We start from the raw sequence: 16,563 nt of genomic DNA on the forward strand, positions 1-16,563 counted from the left end.
ATGAATTTGTCTGTGTTTAAAAGTTTGGTCTTTTAAACATTATAAATGTATAATTCCACCGTTATGAAAATATCTTTTTTATGATATTTGACACACTTTTTATTTGCCTGTGGGATAAGGTGGTGCATTTATTTTGTGCTTTCTTCTCTGAGCTGTAGCTGCTAGTTTGCCTTTTTTTTATGACTTGAACATTATCTCTCTTTTTGTCAGAGTGAGGCCACCTGGGTGAGGTGAGCCTGCAGATGGATTTGAGAAAGGGGAGATAAGGGGGCCATAGAAGTGTTTTCAGCTGATGATGAGTGCGGTGTGGTAGAAAATTGTTTGTCTGGGGTATAATGTTGGTTTCTGTACATGCACATGTTTTCAACTGTGCTTTGGGGTTGACCTTGTTATTTTTTTTTTCTTCTCAAATCAGCTGCCTGTATCAGGTGGCAGGAATTGACTGTTGGGATCCCATCAACGGAAAGGTATAAATACAGGGCCATGGAGACACACTGGAGTAATCCCACTGTATGCAGCCTCAGACTCCTGCTCACAAAAGCCACAAACCGAGACAGACTCAAACACACAGTCTGTTTGGTGTGTGTAGGGTCTGGCTCCAGGGCTTCCCTTGTGCTCCCATGCGGAGAGGACCCCCCAGGGGAGCTGACGCCAGCTGAGACTGAAAAACAAGGTAAGAGCCCAGCTGACACACACGCACACAGCCTCAGCTGCTTGTCTCAAAGGAGAGTTCAGCAAGTGAAGTACACAGAGAAGCAAGGAAATGAGGGAGACTGCCAGATTAAAGCCTCCCAGGGAGAAAATGTGGTGAGGATCATAAAAGGATGGATAGACGGAAGACACTACAGTGTGTGCACTACAGGTGTGCAATGGTAAGACTCAACTATGGTTGTTATAGTGTTTGACTGTTTTATTGTCTGAGCTGGTAATGGAAGCTAGATAGTAAGGGATCAGATGAAATAAGGTCTGTCAGTGCAGCAGTATCATTGATCCTACCTGTGAAGTACCACAAGAGCACTTGGCTGTGAAAATACAAATTCTAAATTGAACAATGCTGTGTCTGAAATAATCCTTTATGATCTGCAGTCAATATGGTGGTTTCTTGTTCTGTTTCCCCTCCTGTTTGGTCAGTCTCTATGTATTATGAAACAAGTTTCCAGTGTCTCAGATTTAAAATTCCAGTCGGGGGCTCCCGGGGCTCCAATTCTCTCTCCAGCCAAGAAAATGACTAATATAAATGATTGACAGCCCTTGCACGGATAGGGTTGCCCATTTAGCAATCTCGCCGTGTCAGAGGAAAAAAGTCACAATGGCTCCCTGAGCGATGGGATTGGAGATGAGAGAAATGAAGATTTTGGTGCTGTATTGATCTGCCAATGCTTGTCTCAAGATCTAAATGTCACTTATGATATAATACAGCACTCTAGGTCAGGGCTCACTACTCTCTGCGTAGTGGGATTTCAGGGTACTTGGTGTAAAAATTCAGCAGGAATCAGATAAAGCTGTTAGATTGTGTCATGGGCTCAATGCTGAAAACGCACCGGGGATATCTAAAGAAGATCCAACCCTTTAAATCTTCTCTCTGTTTCCATCAACGGATCTCTCCCGGACAGCTGAAATAATTTTCATACTTTTGTAATGCATCAGGACTAACCACTCTTCTCCTCTTCAGGGTCTAAGATCCGTTGCATCATGGTGGAGGAGAAGCTGGAGACGGATGGCCCCAGGTCTTCTATGCCGGCTGAGCTCCACCATCCCCAGTCTCAGTACTCCCAGTGGAAGTTTAAACTGTTTAGGGTGAGGTCCATGGAGAAGGTCCCTATGCCCAGTGAGATACAGCCTGAGAAAGATGTCTCATTAGAGAACTCACCTCCTGCAGTTTCAAAAATAGAGTTAGATAATGGTGGGGGTCCAGGGAGTGTTATGAAATTGTGCCTTGGGGGGAAAAGCAAGGAAAATGTGGAGGGCCCAGGTCGAAGGGTAGATGAGAAGCTGGAGGAAATGGAAACTCACATGAACCACCTCAGGTAATCAAATGTCACTATACTATAAAATCTACACAGTATTTGTATGTTACTTTCTAAGAATTTGACTAAACTGTTTTTCCTCTATGAAGGTGTCTCTGTCGTCTCTGTGGAATCGCCTTGAGGAAAGTTAAAGGACCAGTGCATGAAGTTCATGGGGATCTGGATGATGCAACTAAAGGTGCCCTGCGTAGAATGGGCTGCAAGTTTACGGGCTGGCCAGAGGTCATCCTCAAAGTCTTCAAAGTGGACGTGACCGAGGACACTGAATCTGTTCACCCCCTTTCCCTCTGCCATTGCTGCTGGAAGGTTGCCATACGAGGAGGCGGTGTCTGCAGCCTCTCCAGAACAAGAGTTCCCGAGTGGAAACCCCACTCCTCCCTCTGCCACCTTTGCTCCCCCAAGAAATGTTCATTCCAGCGGACTGGGAGGAAGAGGAGGAGGAAGACCATTCCCAGAGCCCAGAGCCTGGCTAAAAGGAGCAGGTGGGAGCACGTCGACCATATTGCTGTTGGAGAGAGGAGGATTCTGGGATCAGTCGGAGACCGTCATCATGGCCCTGTGCTCAGGGGCTGGAGGAAACCCAGCATCCAGAGAGAGCAATGGGTGAGGAACATCACCCGCTGCCAGAAAGACCACCTGAGCACTAAGCTGATCTCCGAGAAGCTCCCTGTGGACTTCCTGTTTTCTTTTGCCTGCCTGGTGTGTGACCACCTGCTCTTTGATCCGGTTCAGTCTCCCTGTGGACACCTCTTCTGCCGCAGTTGTATTATCAAATATAACCACGTTCTGGGACCTCAGTGCCCCGCCTGCAACTTGCCCTGTGCCCCTGCTGAGCTCACCCCGCCTGCCAAAGCCTTTTTATCAGCTCTGCATTCTCTGCCTCTGCTTTGCCCCAGAGGTGGCTGTGGCGAGCATGTAAGGCTAGACTCATTTAAAACTCACTGTCTGGACCATGAGCTGAATGAGAAGGATGCAAACAAGCAGTCATCAGAACTTAATAAATACCTGCTCGCCAATAAAGGCGGAAGGCCCCGTCAACACTTGCTGTCACTGACTCGTCGTGCTCAGAAGCATCGGCTGAGGGATCTGAAGAACCAGGTGAGGGTGTTTGCAGACAAAGAGGAAGGTGGCGACCTGAAGTCTGTGTGTCTAACCCTGTTCCTGCTTGCACTGAGATCTGGAAATGAACACCGGCAAGCAGATGAGCTTGAGGCCCTGATGCAAGGTAAGAGGCTATTGTAGGCCTTTTGTTTGATCAATATAACCCTCCAGAGCCAACACAGAGGGACACAAACAAACGAAAATGATGATCGTGTTTGCTCATTAATATTTCCGCCTACCCCTGAGGAATACAGTCATCACATAAATAACAATGAGATGGGAAGTTCACAATTGAAGGGAGAGGAGAAAGTATTCTGTGAATTTGATTGAAAAGTATTTCATCATTGTCCATCTCCGTCTATTGAACCGCCGCTGTCACGCGCCCAGTCCCCTCCCTGATGCTCTCCCACTCTCACTCTCTCTCTGCTTGCCTGTCAGTCTCTCATCCTCAAACTCTCTTTAATGCACAATAACAACTCTTGTGAAGGGGCTGTTAGAATCAAAACAACATCAGCAGCGCTTGTATCTGCAAATTACACAGACAGCACCGTCCCCCTCTCTGGGGAACAGAAGCCAGCTGGTGTCTGTTTTCATCTGCAGCCAATACGTCACTTTCAGCAGCTTCACTGATTCAACTCTCTGTCCCCTTATAACATTTGTAAATTAGGAAATATTGGATTTTGTAATCATGGGGCATGTGGGCTTTTGACAATGATGCATTCACATGTGGATGTTAAATTCCTGATTCTCTCTGTGTCATGGTATAAATGACTACAAATGCAGGATATGAAATGAGGAAAGGTTCGATACAGCATTTTTTTTTCAAAGCACTGTTGGCTTCCTGAGTCTGGTGTTAAACAATTGTCTTCATATGTCAGTCTTTTCCTTTTGCTTTACTTTTACATGTCTGTTTTTATTTTGTCTATTTCTGTCTCCCTGTTGAAATGTTCTCTTCTTTCATTATCTCTCTCTCTCTCTCTCTCTCTCTCTCTCTCTCTGTCTGCAGGCAGAGGTTTTGGGTTGCATCCTGCAGTCTGCTTGGCTATTCGGGTGAACACTTTCCTGAGCTGCAGCCAGTATCACAAGATGTACAGGACTGTCAAAGCTACCAGTGGCCGCCAGATCTTTCAGCCCCTGCACAGCCTCCGTGCCGCAGAGAAGGAGCTTCTCCCCGGCTTTCACCAGTTTGAATGGCAGCCAGCTCTAAAAAATGTGTCTACATCTTGGAATGTTGGCATCATTAATGGGCTCTCGGGATGGGCTTCCTCAGTGGATGACTCCCTAGCTGAGACCATCACTCGGCGGTTTCGCTATGATGTGGCACTGGTGTCGGCATTAAAGGATATGGAGGAGGACATCATGGAGGGGCTGAGGGACATTGGGATGGAAGACAGTGCTTGCACCTCTGGTTTTAGTGTCATGATCAAGGAATGTTGTGACGGCATGGGCGATGTCAGCGAGAAGCACGGCGGAGGACCAGCTGTTCCTGAGAAGGCTGTGCGTTTCTCGTTCACTGTTATGTCTGTCTCTGTCCTGGCCGATGATGATGGGGGGGAGGTCACCATCTTCACAGAGCCTAAGCCAAACTCAGAACTGTCCTGCAAACCCCTTTGCCTGATGTTTGTGGATGAGTCAGACCATGAGACACTCACAGCTGTGCTGGGGCCCATAGTTGCAGAGCGCAAAGCAATGAAAGAGAGTAGGCTCATCCTTTCCATTGGTGGTCTTCCTCGCTTTTTTCGCTTCCACTTCAGAGGCACGGGATACGATGAGAAGATGGTACGAGAGATGGAAGGCCTCGAGGCCTCGGGGTCTACTTATGTCTGCACTCTGTGTGACTCCACTCGTGCAGAGGCATCTCAGAACATGGTGCTACACTCGGTCACCCGGTGTCATGAAGAAAACCTTGACCGTTATGAAATATGGAGAACCAACCCCTTCTCTGAGTCTGTAGATGAGCTACGAGACAGAGTCAAAGGTGTCTCTGCCAAGCCCTTCCTGGAGACTCAGCCCACCTTAGATGCATTACACTGTGAAATTGGCAATGCCACTGAGTTCTACAAAATCTTCCAGGACGAGATTGGGGAGTTGTACCAGAAGGTCAACCCCAGCCGGGAGGAACGGCGCAGCTGGAGGGCAGCCCTAGATAAACAGCTGAGGCAGAAGTTGAAGCTTAAACCGGTAATGAGGATGAATGGGAACTATGCACGCAGGTTAATGACCCTGGAGACCGTGGAGGTGGTGTGTGACCTGGTGCCCTCAGAGGAGAGGAGGGAGGCCCTGAGGGAGCTTATGAGGCTCTACCTCCAGATGAAGCCCGTGTGGCGCGCCACCTGCCCAGCCAAGGAATGCCCTGACCAGGTGTGCCGCTACAGCTTCAACTCCCAGCACTTTGCCGACCTTCTCTCCTCCACCTTCAAATATAGGTACAACGGAAAGATAACCAATTACCTTCACAAGACCCTCGCCCATGTGCCCGAAATCATAGAGAAAGAAGGATCTATAGGAGCCTGGGCCAGTGAGGGAAATGAGTCAGCAAACAAGCTGTTCAGGCGTTTCCGTAAGATGAATGCACGCCAGTCGAAGGTCTTTGAGCTGGAGGACGTGTTGAAACATCACTGGCTCTACACCTCCAAGTACTTGCAAAAGTTTATGGAGGCCCACAAGGACTCGGCCAAAGCTCTGCAAGCTTCCATTGACCCAGTAGAGATGCCGGATGATGAGAACATGTCCGTGGAAGTTAATGCTGTTTGATTTGTCTTTTATCGTAACCCCCAAGTATTGGCATTCTATTGATTTGTGAGAGTTGTATAATCTGTTAATCGCCTCTATCATTATTATCAATTTGGAATTGACTTTATTTTATTTTCTAGATTTTTCAGAAAATACATTTTCATTGAATAAAATTTGAAATTGAATAGAGTCATTTACAGAACATCATGGAAAGAAATGATATTCTCACTTCCCACTTTTAAAGGTGTCTTTTACTTATTATGAATGTTTTGATTTTCGTTATTTTTGAAAGGTATTGCCTACTTTCCTTGCCGTTGGTTTGTTAGCAAAGATGGAGCATCAGCGGACTATAGAAATAACACAGGTTTCTTTTTGCTCGCTTTGAGCAGGAAACGTCTTGTCTTTATCCTCACTGTCTGTGAAACATGGTTCCGTTTATTGTATTTCACGGGTATGATACATTATGAATTTATATGGTAAGGATATTTATGGAAACAGATGAAAGTGCTGTAAGTCATGGAGGGGAATTGTGTTAAAAAGACCACATTTGTGGCCACTGTATTAATATATCATTTGAGCTGGAGCACAATGCAATCACAGAGACCCAAATGTTCTTTGTTTCATGAGTGCCCTCTGAAAAAGATTACTTTAGTGCTTTATCATGGGATCCCGGAGGGGCGGAATAGATGCCAGGTCACTTTGAACCAATTTTTTATCTCTTAGCTTTCGCACAGAGGAGGACAGATAATACTTAAACGAATTCTTCCCATAAAATAAAGCATATACTGACCTTTTTGTTGATATCATAAAAATACAGTACGGTCCATTACAGAGCCTAATACCCCATGGATTCTCTAGCAGGCAGGGATTTTTCTTGAATTTGGTTCATAACCTGTCTCTTTTTTTTTCTGCTGATATTTCTTCTTTGCCACGGTTGACAGAGGAGAGGGATGTGCTGGAGCCAGAGGAACCTGATTTAAACTGATTTGTTGGCAACTTTATTTGTTTGATTGATTGATTATATTGTCTTTTTCTGCCCTCACCATTTGGAATTGTGACAGGCAATTTTGTTTTCTTATTTGATTGAATGTTTTATTTTATTTTACTGTCCTAGGTTTAACCGAGTGACAGCTGTGAAATATTCACATCTCATTGGATAGTTGTCAGACTTGTACTGTAGCATCATATTTTGACTGAATTATATTGCCACTTGTCACATATTTGCTTTTGGCTGTAATGAATTGTATTTCTAAAGTAGCGGATGATGGATGATACATAAAGTTCTGTGTGTTCACTTTTTGCCATGTGCTTCATTTTGTTTTTCCATACTACACTAAATATCAGTACTGTTTTCTGGGGTTGCAGAACTTTTTCAGTGGAGGTTTATTTTACATAATGGTTCAGTGTTACACTGATGGTCCACTACTTTTTCCATATGTGTTTGGTTTTAGAGTCTGTACTGTATTCACATATTGTAGTAGTATTGTAATATTTTCACTGAACCACACAATTTACCATCCTTTTTGATGAATCACCATTGTGGAGGAGTTTTTCTTTTTAATTACTCCTTTATCTTTTATTCTGTTTGTCCAACAAAAATAAATAAAGACATGATGTGAATTCATGGTTTCTGGTATATTTTTTAATAAAACATTTATTGTTTATTATTCATCTTTAATAAAAATTTAATAATTAGTTTGTTTGTTTATATCTCCCTGTTTTGTCATGGCCAAACGGCCCGACCTATAAAACTACTTAAAACAATCAAAGCAGAAAAAGCATCTATTTTGGCCCTGCATTTTAATACAGCAAAAGTTTTTGCTATTCATCCGAAATTTAATTTAGTGTTTTCAAAAATGTCCAAAAATTTGGCGAGGTCAATGTTTTTTCATTTCCACTCAATAGGTTATGGAGAGAATAACTTGCATAATTAGAAATTTCGTGGAAGATGTACAAGGCCATCAATAAATTTACAGACAAAACATTTTACTAAAGGACAGAGGTTCTTTGGTAAACACACACAGGAGTAGACATACTTTTTTCCCCCTCATAATTTGTCAGTCCTGATTATCTTTAATTAGTATAATTTATATTGATTTAAATATGTGAGAAATGCGAGTATGAACTTTCTTTATATAGACAAAAATAAATGGATGAACATACATTTATCTTTATCTTTTTTCTCTCGTTTCATGTCCTTGGATTATTAAAATTGACATGCAAATATGCTGCCTATTTTGTGGGTGGACCGATTTATTAATTGACTGCAATGAAAAGTAAAAAATATCACTCATTATTATTGAAAAAAACATTTTGGTTAATTTGGCCCTGGAAGCTGGTTTTCGTTTTAAGGTAACCACTTATTCTCACTGTGGTTCTTGACAGAATACAAATAAATAACTGATCAAAATGTGCAAACTAGAAACACAGACACACATGAACACGCTTAAGAAATAAATTGGTATGAAGACAGAATATGAGGCTTTTTATTTGTTTTATTAGTATCACAAATATTATTGAGAACATTTTCCATTCATTTATCATCAGTTTCATCGTGGAAAGAATTGTTAAAGAACTTAACTTCATTTGGCCTTCGAAGAAAGTGCTTAGTAAAACCTGTGGTCCTTATTGCAGTAGCCTACAAAATAACAGTGAACTGAAAACTAAAAATGTTGTAGACAGTGTAGATGTGTTTTTGGACATTTTTATTCAAATAATGTAACATTGCATAAACAGATATGAAAACAGTTTGCAGTTTTATTCATCATCTCGTCACATATTTCCCACAAACAGATTAGCACATTAAATGTTTTTCAGAAAACTCATTGATGCATTGAGTCAGTCAAAAAGTCTTCTGAAAAAGCTCTTTTTTGCAGGGGTAATCTTGATTGTTGGAGGAGTCCTCCTGTCCTTAACTTTCATTGGGGTGCGCTTTAGGGGCAGGAGCTGTCGAGTTGGGGTCATCTCCTGGTAGGGCAGGCCTCCGTGGTCCAGGCAGAAATACTTTTTGCTGCCCCGAGAGAGTCTGAGCAGCAGGGTCTCCGACAGCTCCATGCACTGGGCGTGGACCCAGTGTCCGCCCTCCCCCCTGGAGCAGAAGATCATGGCTGGCCGGTGGAGCTCAGTGGAGTAGTACGGCTCCCACTTGTTGGGGTCCAACTGACAGCCTAAGCAACATTTTATCCAGTAGCCTGACTGTGATTCGTCCTCCTCATCCTTTTTGTTGTATGCGTCCCCTTCGGCGTCACTGCTGTCTTCCAGCTCATGTGGCTCACGACCAAAGTAGAGCTCCTCAGAGTCCTCAAGAGGAGTGGAGTCATCATAGTCTGTTGACTCCTGGCTGCAGCCCACAGTTCCTTCTTCCTCTTTTTCTTCTCCCTCTGTTGGGAAGCTCACCAGATAGAAGTAATTCATATCTGTTTGGGATGGCCTTCCCTCAGTAGGTACAGCAAGTAGGATGTTTCCCTCCCCGGCACTGCCCCCGAACCAAGTGCGACTATGGATGATATCTGGGGTCCAGTTAGGTGGTTCTGTCATCTCAAAGTGGATCCCTTTCTCATCCAGACTCACAGAGGTGCACTCAATCCGCTTCTGAGAGTCTGACTGATATCCACCTAAGATAATGTATCTTTGAGTGGGACCTGTACGAGTGATTATGGCACTAGAGATGGATATGCCGGTGTCTAGGGTCACACAGGAGAGCAAGGGGCTGCCTTGCAGGAGCTCAACACGCAGGCGAAAGAGTCGAGGGGGGCGGGAGTCAGAGGTGAGTGAGTGACCTCCAATGAAGTAGACACAGTCGTCTCTAGCAAGGGCCACATGAAAGGATTGTCCGTCACTGAGCTCAGGTAAAGTGTGAGCAGAGGAGCACCCAAACTCCAGGTCAAACAGGAAAACCTGCGGAGGACAGTCAACGACACTGTTCCAGCTCTCTGTGGTCCGCTCCCCTGCCGGTATGTAGGATCTACCCCCAAATAAAACACAAGCTGTCTTCCCCCGGCTCTGAACCATGCTCGCCGTGTGGCCATATCGGGCCCCTGGCACTTCTCCCACCATTTCTTTCTCTTTGCAGCATAAGGTCAGTTTACGATTGCAGCCATGACTATCCACGGTCAGCAGGTACAAGCTCGATGAGATCTCGTTATTTGGGGTGCGACCACCGTGGATGAGATAACTCTCTGGAAGTCCATCATAGGGGTCGAGGCGGCAAACAGCAGGACAACGCAATGGAGGAAGGTAGCTGGAATCGTGGGAGAAGGAGATGGCTCTTAACTTCATCACACCCTGTTTGAACCGAACCCCAAATACTCCAGTTGGACACGAGCGCTTAGGCCAGCCCTTCTGGCCAAACAGGAGAACTTCACCATCCAGCTGTAGCAGAGAGCAGCCAGGCTGTAGCAGGCCTGCGCAGTTCACTGGAGTTAATGGCTGCAGGGTCATTTTCCAGCAGGTGCCTGTTTCGAAAAAAACACACACACACACACACACACACACACACAATCTGTCACTCAGCTGTTGCTTGTTTTCATTCAGGGGTTTTAAATTTTGACTTCCTGTTTATTACAGCAACATGTGGAAGACCATAATCCACATGATCAAAGTATGCACTATAGACCGCAAAAGGAAATACGTACAGAAAGCAGTTCAGCCTCTTCTCAATTCACTTTTTATTTTATATTGACGAACAATGAAATACACAATGGCTACCAAGTATAGACTTATAGTATCATAAAGGAATAACATTGATAATAATATAGCAATGGCAAATTAATACAATGAATGAACAACATTGTAGTAATAATGATGATGATAATAATAATAATAATAATAAAAGCATAATTTGAGCATTTCTTTTTGTACTGAAAAAAAAGACATTTAAATACAAATGGTAGAATATAAACTGGACTTTGCTACGACTCATTATCAAGGATGGAGAGCACGAAAACTGCGCTTTTGTTAGTGAAGCTACATTACACTCGCAGTTCACTATACGTATGTATGCAGCTGCTGCCTTGTTTGGGAACACAAAGTAAGGCTACATTTTCTGATTAGTAAGGCCAAACAGAAGCAACAATATATGATACTTATTGTCAACCACAAACACAACCACATATTAAACACTTCCTATCTTTGAATCAGAACCTTAAATGACAGCACACGAGTCAGGAGCAAACACAGTGGGACTCAAACAGTGATTTACATTATCTGTGCTATCACTATCCTATTATTGGACAGTAGCTCAGGAATTGGCACCTCTAAAAGGAAGATGAATCAAAGGAAATACCTGAACGATTTTTCCATTCAGTGACTGACAGAAATATCCAGAATTTATTCTAAGTCTGGCTCTAGCATCTATTACTTTTAAGAGTTCTCTAGCTTTAATAACATTGTTATACTGCTGTTGTTAGTTTGAGTGACTTCAGTAAAGAAAGAGTCCGACTACATTTTCCAGACAACACGATGGCTTAACAGACTTTACGAGTGAACTTTGGGTAACAATAGCACAGCACTTATTTAAAGAGCCCGTGAGCTGCTCTCACAAATCTTCTTCTTGCCTTAGTTTAGATCCACAATCTTCAGTTTGCTTACCTTACGGCTGGGGCACAGAGGCAGTGCTTGAGCTCACTTGAGTGTAAATCTTAAGATCACAAAGATGAAGCTGAAGGAATCTTCACGCAGCCAAACTTTGACAAAAGTAGATGGTGGCAGAGTTTGTGAAGCTTCGTTGACTCACAAACACTTCCAGATCTTGAGGTTAACAGTCTGTGACTGCTGCTCTCTGACAGGTGTGCTGCTTGAATGCGTTTAGTGAGTCACTTCGGTGATACCACTGGATATCATTGAAGCTATACCAAGGAAGCTATAACACACTGTAGAGGGCTGAAATTCAAACCTGCATGGATACTCTATGAATCTTTTTTATGAGCTTATAAACATCAGATCCAGTATCTTTCAGGAGATTACTCTTTTATTTCAGATTAAATGAATACATCACATATTCAATACACATATCCAAAACTGGGCTTCATGAAGTGATAAAAGTAGTAAAATTAATAATCAAAAACTGATCATGACTGTTCATAATTTTCCAGACAGCAGCCATGGTGGAAAAGATGATCCGCCTTGTGGAGGAAATACATGATGTCAGAATGATTTAAATTAGTCCTCTGTCCACCAGCAGGAAAGCAAACAAACGTAATATTGACTCCTGTTTAGTGATAATTCTTAACTTTTTTTTTGACAGAAATCTATGGGGTGTGTGTGTATGTGAGTGCATAGGCTATTAAGTCAATTTGATCAACATAATATTTATAGTTATTCTGGGGGGAAAATGGCAATGATAGAAAAATAGCATTGATAAAACAGATTCACCAGCTTTATGCATCAAGACTAGAAACAGCAAGGTTTGTGTATTTTCTTCACATTACTCTGGCTGTAGAAGCCCTTCACACAGCCTGCCTTATACATCTTCACTGGAGCCTCACTGGACATATTACTGTAATACCTCCCTAAACCATGAGCTTAAGAATCAACGCTGTCTATTTCAGTGAACCCCTCTGACTTCACTGCCGAGGGCCATGCTGTACCAGTCATTAGTTCCCGCACTACTCTGAACCTAATGCATTATCATACTATGTGCCTGAAAGGCCACGCTGAACACCACCCCTCAACAATAATGGGGACTGTATGCTCTAGCAGCTGGTTCAGTCTGATATTCCTGTGTATGTGCCGCTGGTTTAAAGGTTTGACCTGTAGTAGGTAAAAGCGCAAGCACAATTTGAGGGACACAAACACACATGCCCAAACACCCAGAGAAAAAGCCGAGCTGGAAGCAGATGTCTGCCGGCTCATTAGCATAATGTTTTTTGTGCCTGAGCGGCAGAGAGAAAAACTTGAGGGGTGTGCAAAAACAAAGGCAGAAACCACAAGTGCCTGTAAGACCGTTACAGCAATGAAAACACAAAACAGCGGAGCACCTGTGTGTCTGAGATGATTCAGGGCTGAGTGGAAGCGAGGAGAACGTACACCTCCTACTAGAGAGAATACGATGCATGACTTCAGATATCAGTGGGATGTGAGGAATATATTTAATTTATTTTTTTATTTTTTGAGAGCTGTTCCATCTGTATGAATTCAGCCTTGGAAAAAAAAATAAACCTCTCCCAGTCACCTCAAGGCATCCGCGCAAAAGCACTGATGAAAAGTTCTGTAGCCACAGCTGGTTTGGTGCAGGGAGTGAGTAGGAGGCACAGCAGTGTGTGGTAGACCCCAGGCCATGCACGGATTTGTACATAATTGATAGAACAAAGTAATTAGAATCCATGGCGGCACCTGTTTCTGTCCCTCGTAATGTATCACTACCCGACAGTCGCTACCCTGAAGCGCGCTTTTGACGGATGATGCGGTGACAGCTCTGATGTTCTGACGATCACTGTTCAGCGGTGTTTATCACTATTTAATGTTACAGTAATTGCTCCCCTTGTGGTGACTGGTACTGCGTGCCAGTGGTGTACTTCTACCTCACTCCGGTTAATGTTTCGCCGTGGTGCTGGGGTTATCATCTCGTCGCGCCTGTTTTCTGTCCCGTCCTGACATAACGACAGAACTTTAAGTACCGTGCTGGATGTACCAAGCAGCAACATTTTCACTGTTGTTTTTTTCTCCCTGCGTTTGCTCCAGGCAATTTGCAGTTGGCATTTAGATTTGGTTAAGGTCAACGGAAGACATGGTCTCAGTTAAGCAGCACTAATCAATATTTTTGCACTGATAATGGCGAGATTACATGCAATGTGAAAGGAGTCACTCGTGGTGGTGAACCCACCAACAAAAATGTAAAAATTGAGACTCATTATTCTTGTCCGACCTTGTGCCCGTCACAACAGGCTGCTGTTTCAGGTGGAGACCAAAACAGAGCTAGAACAAGGAGCGTGATATGTTGGACTCTTTCAGGTGGCCAGAAACACAAGTCCAATTTAATGGTAATGTTGCTCTGTTTCTGCAGAGACAATGTACGGGAAACTATAAAAACTGCACTTGTATTGGCACTTGAGTCCACAAACAACCGTCATCCTGCAGGTGGGTGTGTCATGTAATGGACAAAAATAACCAGCACAAACAGCTTGTATGTGTGACTTTAAATAAGCAAGTGGTTTCTCCCACAGTCTGCAGCGCATTTGAAAGCACCCTGAGGGAGTGGGGTGATTACAACACCTGAATCGAGTGATTGGTGTGGTGCACGTGCACGATGAGCTCATATGTTTCAGAGCTCAGGGTGGAGAGACCTGTGCTGTGGACAAAAGGACCCCCCCCCCCCCCCCAAAAAAAGAATCCACACCAGAGGACTTGAAAGATAAATGGAACCCAAAGGAAGAGGCCTATGGACGGCCAAAGCTGCAGAAAACCGTGACTGACATTACTGAACTGGGCAGAACTGAGTTCGAGGGGAGTCCTCTGTAAAGTATGGAAAAGACCCCAGCCGTGGGAGCTCAGACAAAGTGTCGAGGTAAAAAGACCTCTGAGTCTTACACTGACTCATTGACTCACACACAGAGTCAAACGACTCAAGACCGACTGCTGTGTTTGCGCTTGCTGCAGACGTGTGTCCGTGTCAGGCGAACAAACTGCACCATGCACGCGCGGCCGAGACAGACGCTTTTCTGTGACGTCGCACAGCGGCGGCCTTCCGCGCGGCCATGATCGACCCAGATTGACGGATGGGTGAAGGTGAACTGGCTGCGAGCCAGCCTCTTTAGTCCTGTGTACCCTCTTGATTCTTCCCGGTTTTGCTTTTTCATCGACCGACTCCAATTCGACATGTTGAGGCGGCAGAAAAGCAGCTCGTCGACCAGTATGGACGAACAACAATTGCTGAACACACCGCCGCGACTTGGACTGTTGACACTCATCGACGTTCAGACAGTCGACCGTTGCTTTGGTGCGTTAGCACCCTTTTTACTACTGTTTGACTTTCTGGATTTGACGAAGCTCAAAAAAAGTAAATTACTATAATATGAAGAAATGTAGTCAGGAATAGGGTTTGGTAAATCATTGTGTCCCTAAATGTCCCTTTGCTCCAGATACCGGTTCTTGCTTTGTCCTGTTGCTATTGTTCTTGGATTCCCCACTCCACTAAATGTGTTTCTCCAAGGTTCTATTGCCTTGGTATAGAGCCAGGGGCGCAGACTGCCTCAGATAAACTGGCACCAGACCAGATGATGGTTGAAAACCCTGGAGTCACTCCTCTGAGCTTCATTTAGCTGCCTTCAGGACGGTGTCAAAGTTCACGTGTTGTGGCTGTTGTATGTTGAACAGGCAACCCTCAAGCCGTGTATTAAGCGTATACGCTTGGATCTGCCCTCACCCTGTCCCTCCCTTTTGCCAACAGGAAATGCCGTGTCCTTGCCCTGCAATTTAACTCATCCACGAGGGGAGACGGAGGGATCAAGACACAGGAGGAGGAACACAGGGCAGAGCGAGTGCGATGTGACAACAGCGGGACAGCTGGGTGACTGGATCTCGCCTGCCGATCAGTTGGGGTCAGTACATTAATGATCCTCCGCTGCTTCCCGGAAGCTTGATGGATTGAAACTTTGAGTAAGAGAACCTGAATGACAGTGTTCATTCCCTCTAAAGCCACTTGCTGAACCCCCCCCCCACCTCCACCTCATCACCTGTCACAGCACTTTCCTCCTTTAACTCTGTCTGTCTCCTCTAGTTTATCTCCACAGTCCTCCCCATTGCAGTGAGTCTCAATTTTCCTTAAGCCGGACTGTTTCGACACAGGCGAGTTTGCCTCAGACGCGAACAGTGAAGCATGAACAGGACTTGCCAGCAATTGATTTTACCATCATTCTGATTAGAGGGCTCCCCGTTGCAATCGATACCATACATCAGTAAACTGCATAGTGAAACTGATGGTCCCAGATAGGATCCTATATTTGATTTCCAATTAATCTCACTGTTGATTATTTTCAAGATTAAAAGGCACTTGAGTGAGCACAAGATCCTTTAACATCAGAAGCAGTTCAGCACCAAAAGCTTCCGACTGTCCAAAAACATCTGACACTGGATGTAACGGCTACAGTCAATAGCGCCCCTCGATCGTCATGATTACATTTTATGGGCTGTTAGACTCTGTACACTGTACGACGAGAGTATGATGAAAGATATACCTCTCACACAGCTCTCTTTCACTGAGTGTCTTATTATCTTAATGTAATGAATGGTGGTGCTGCTGGTTTGACAGGTAGCAGCTGTGGGAATGAATGCTACAGCGCTGGAGGCCAGGCTGGAAGTCCTGGTTCCGCAGCAGCTGTTATTTACAGGTTATAATATGGTCTGCATTTACTTAGCAAATAATTAATAGCACATTATTTGCTTGAGTTCATGTGCAATCACATTTGCCGGCACATTTTCGCACCTTCATGTTACCATGTTTCTTTGCATTTACTGGTAACAAATTGCACATACTCGCAGTAGTTTATGTACATTCTTTATATTCCTTACCCTTATATAGTTCTCATATTTTTTAACATTCATGTTCCTTTATATTTTGTAACGTGTGTTTTGTGACTCACACCAACTATCTATCACTTTATCACACATTATCCACACCCCAATGCATTCTGTGCTTTGTCATCTATTTTAATCTAAATGGGTCCATAATTTACTAAATGAACATCGTGCTGTACTGAAGAAGACT

At 44.1% G+C, this 16,563-nt stretch overlaps 2 protein-coding genes across 3 annotated transcripts; one reads left to right on the top strand and one right to left on the bottom strand.

Annotated features, from left to right (window-relative positions):
• Positions 1–468: 468 nt before the first annotated feature.
• rag1 (recombination activating 1) lies at positions 469–7,481 on the top strand. 2 transcript variants are annotated; one of them, XM_035643076.2, is made up of 4 exons: positions 469–673; positions 1,673–2,027; positions 2,117–3,252; positions 4,135–7,481. In XM_035643076.2, the coding sequence occupies exons 1-4, from the start codon at positions 484–486 to the stop codon at positions 5,880–5,882; spliced, it is 3,429 nt and encodes a 1,142-aa protein (XP_035498969.2). In that variant the 5' UTR covers positions 469–483; the 3' UTR covers positions 5,883–7,481. The 2 variants fall into 2 exon arrangements, with proteins under 2 accessions (XP_035498969.2, XP_035498970.2); XM_035643077.2 differs by lacking the exon at positions 469–673 and adding an exon at positions 687–872.
• Positions 7,482–8,338: 857 nt separating this feature from the next.
• On the bottom strand, positions 8,339–11,729 carry rag2 (recombination activating gene 2). The gene is made up of 2 exons (XM_035643354.2): positions 11,451–11,729; positions 8,339–10,315 (listed from the first exon to the last, which is right to left on the bottom strand). Exon 2 carries the CDS (start codon positions 10,299–10,301, stop codon positions 8,700–8,702), a length of 1,602 nt encoding a protein of 533 aa, XP_035499247.1. The 5' UTR covers positions 10,302–10,315; positions 11,451–11,729; the 3' UTR covers positions 8,339–8,699.
• Positions 11,730–16,563: the final 4,834 nt, after the last annotated feature.

This window comes from Scophthalmus maximus, chromosome 7, assembly GCF_022379125.1.
Source record: "Scophthalmus maximus strain ysfricsl-2021 chromosome 7, ASM2237912v1, whole genome shotgun sequence".
NCBI classification, from domain to species: domain Eukaryota; kingdom Metazoa; phylum Chordata; class Actinopteri; order Pleuronectiformes; family Scophthalmidae; genus Scophthalmus; species Scophthalmus maximus.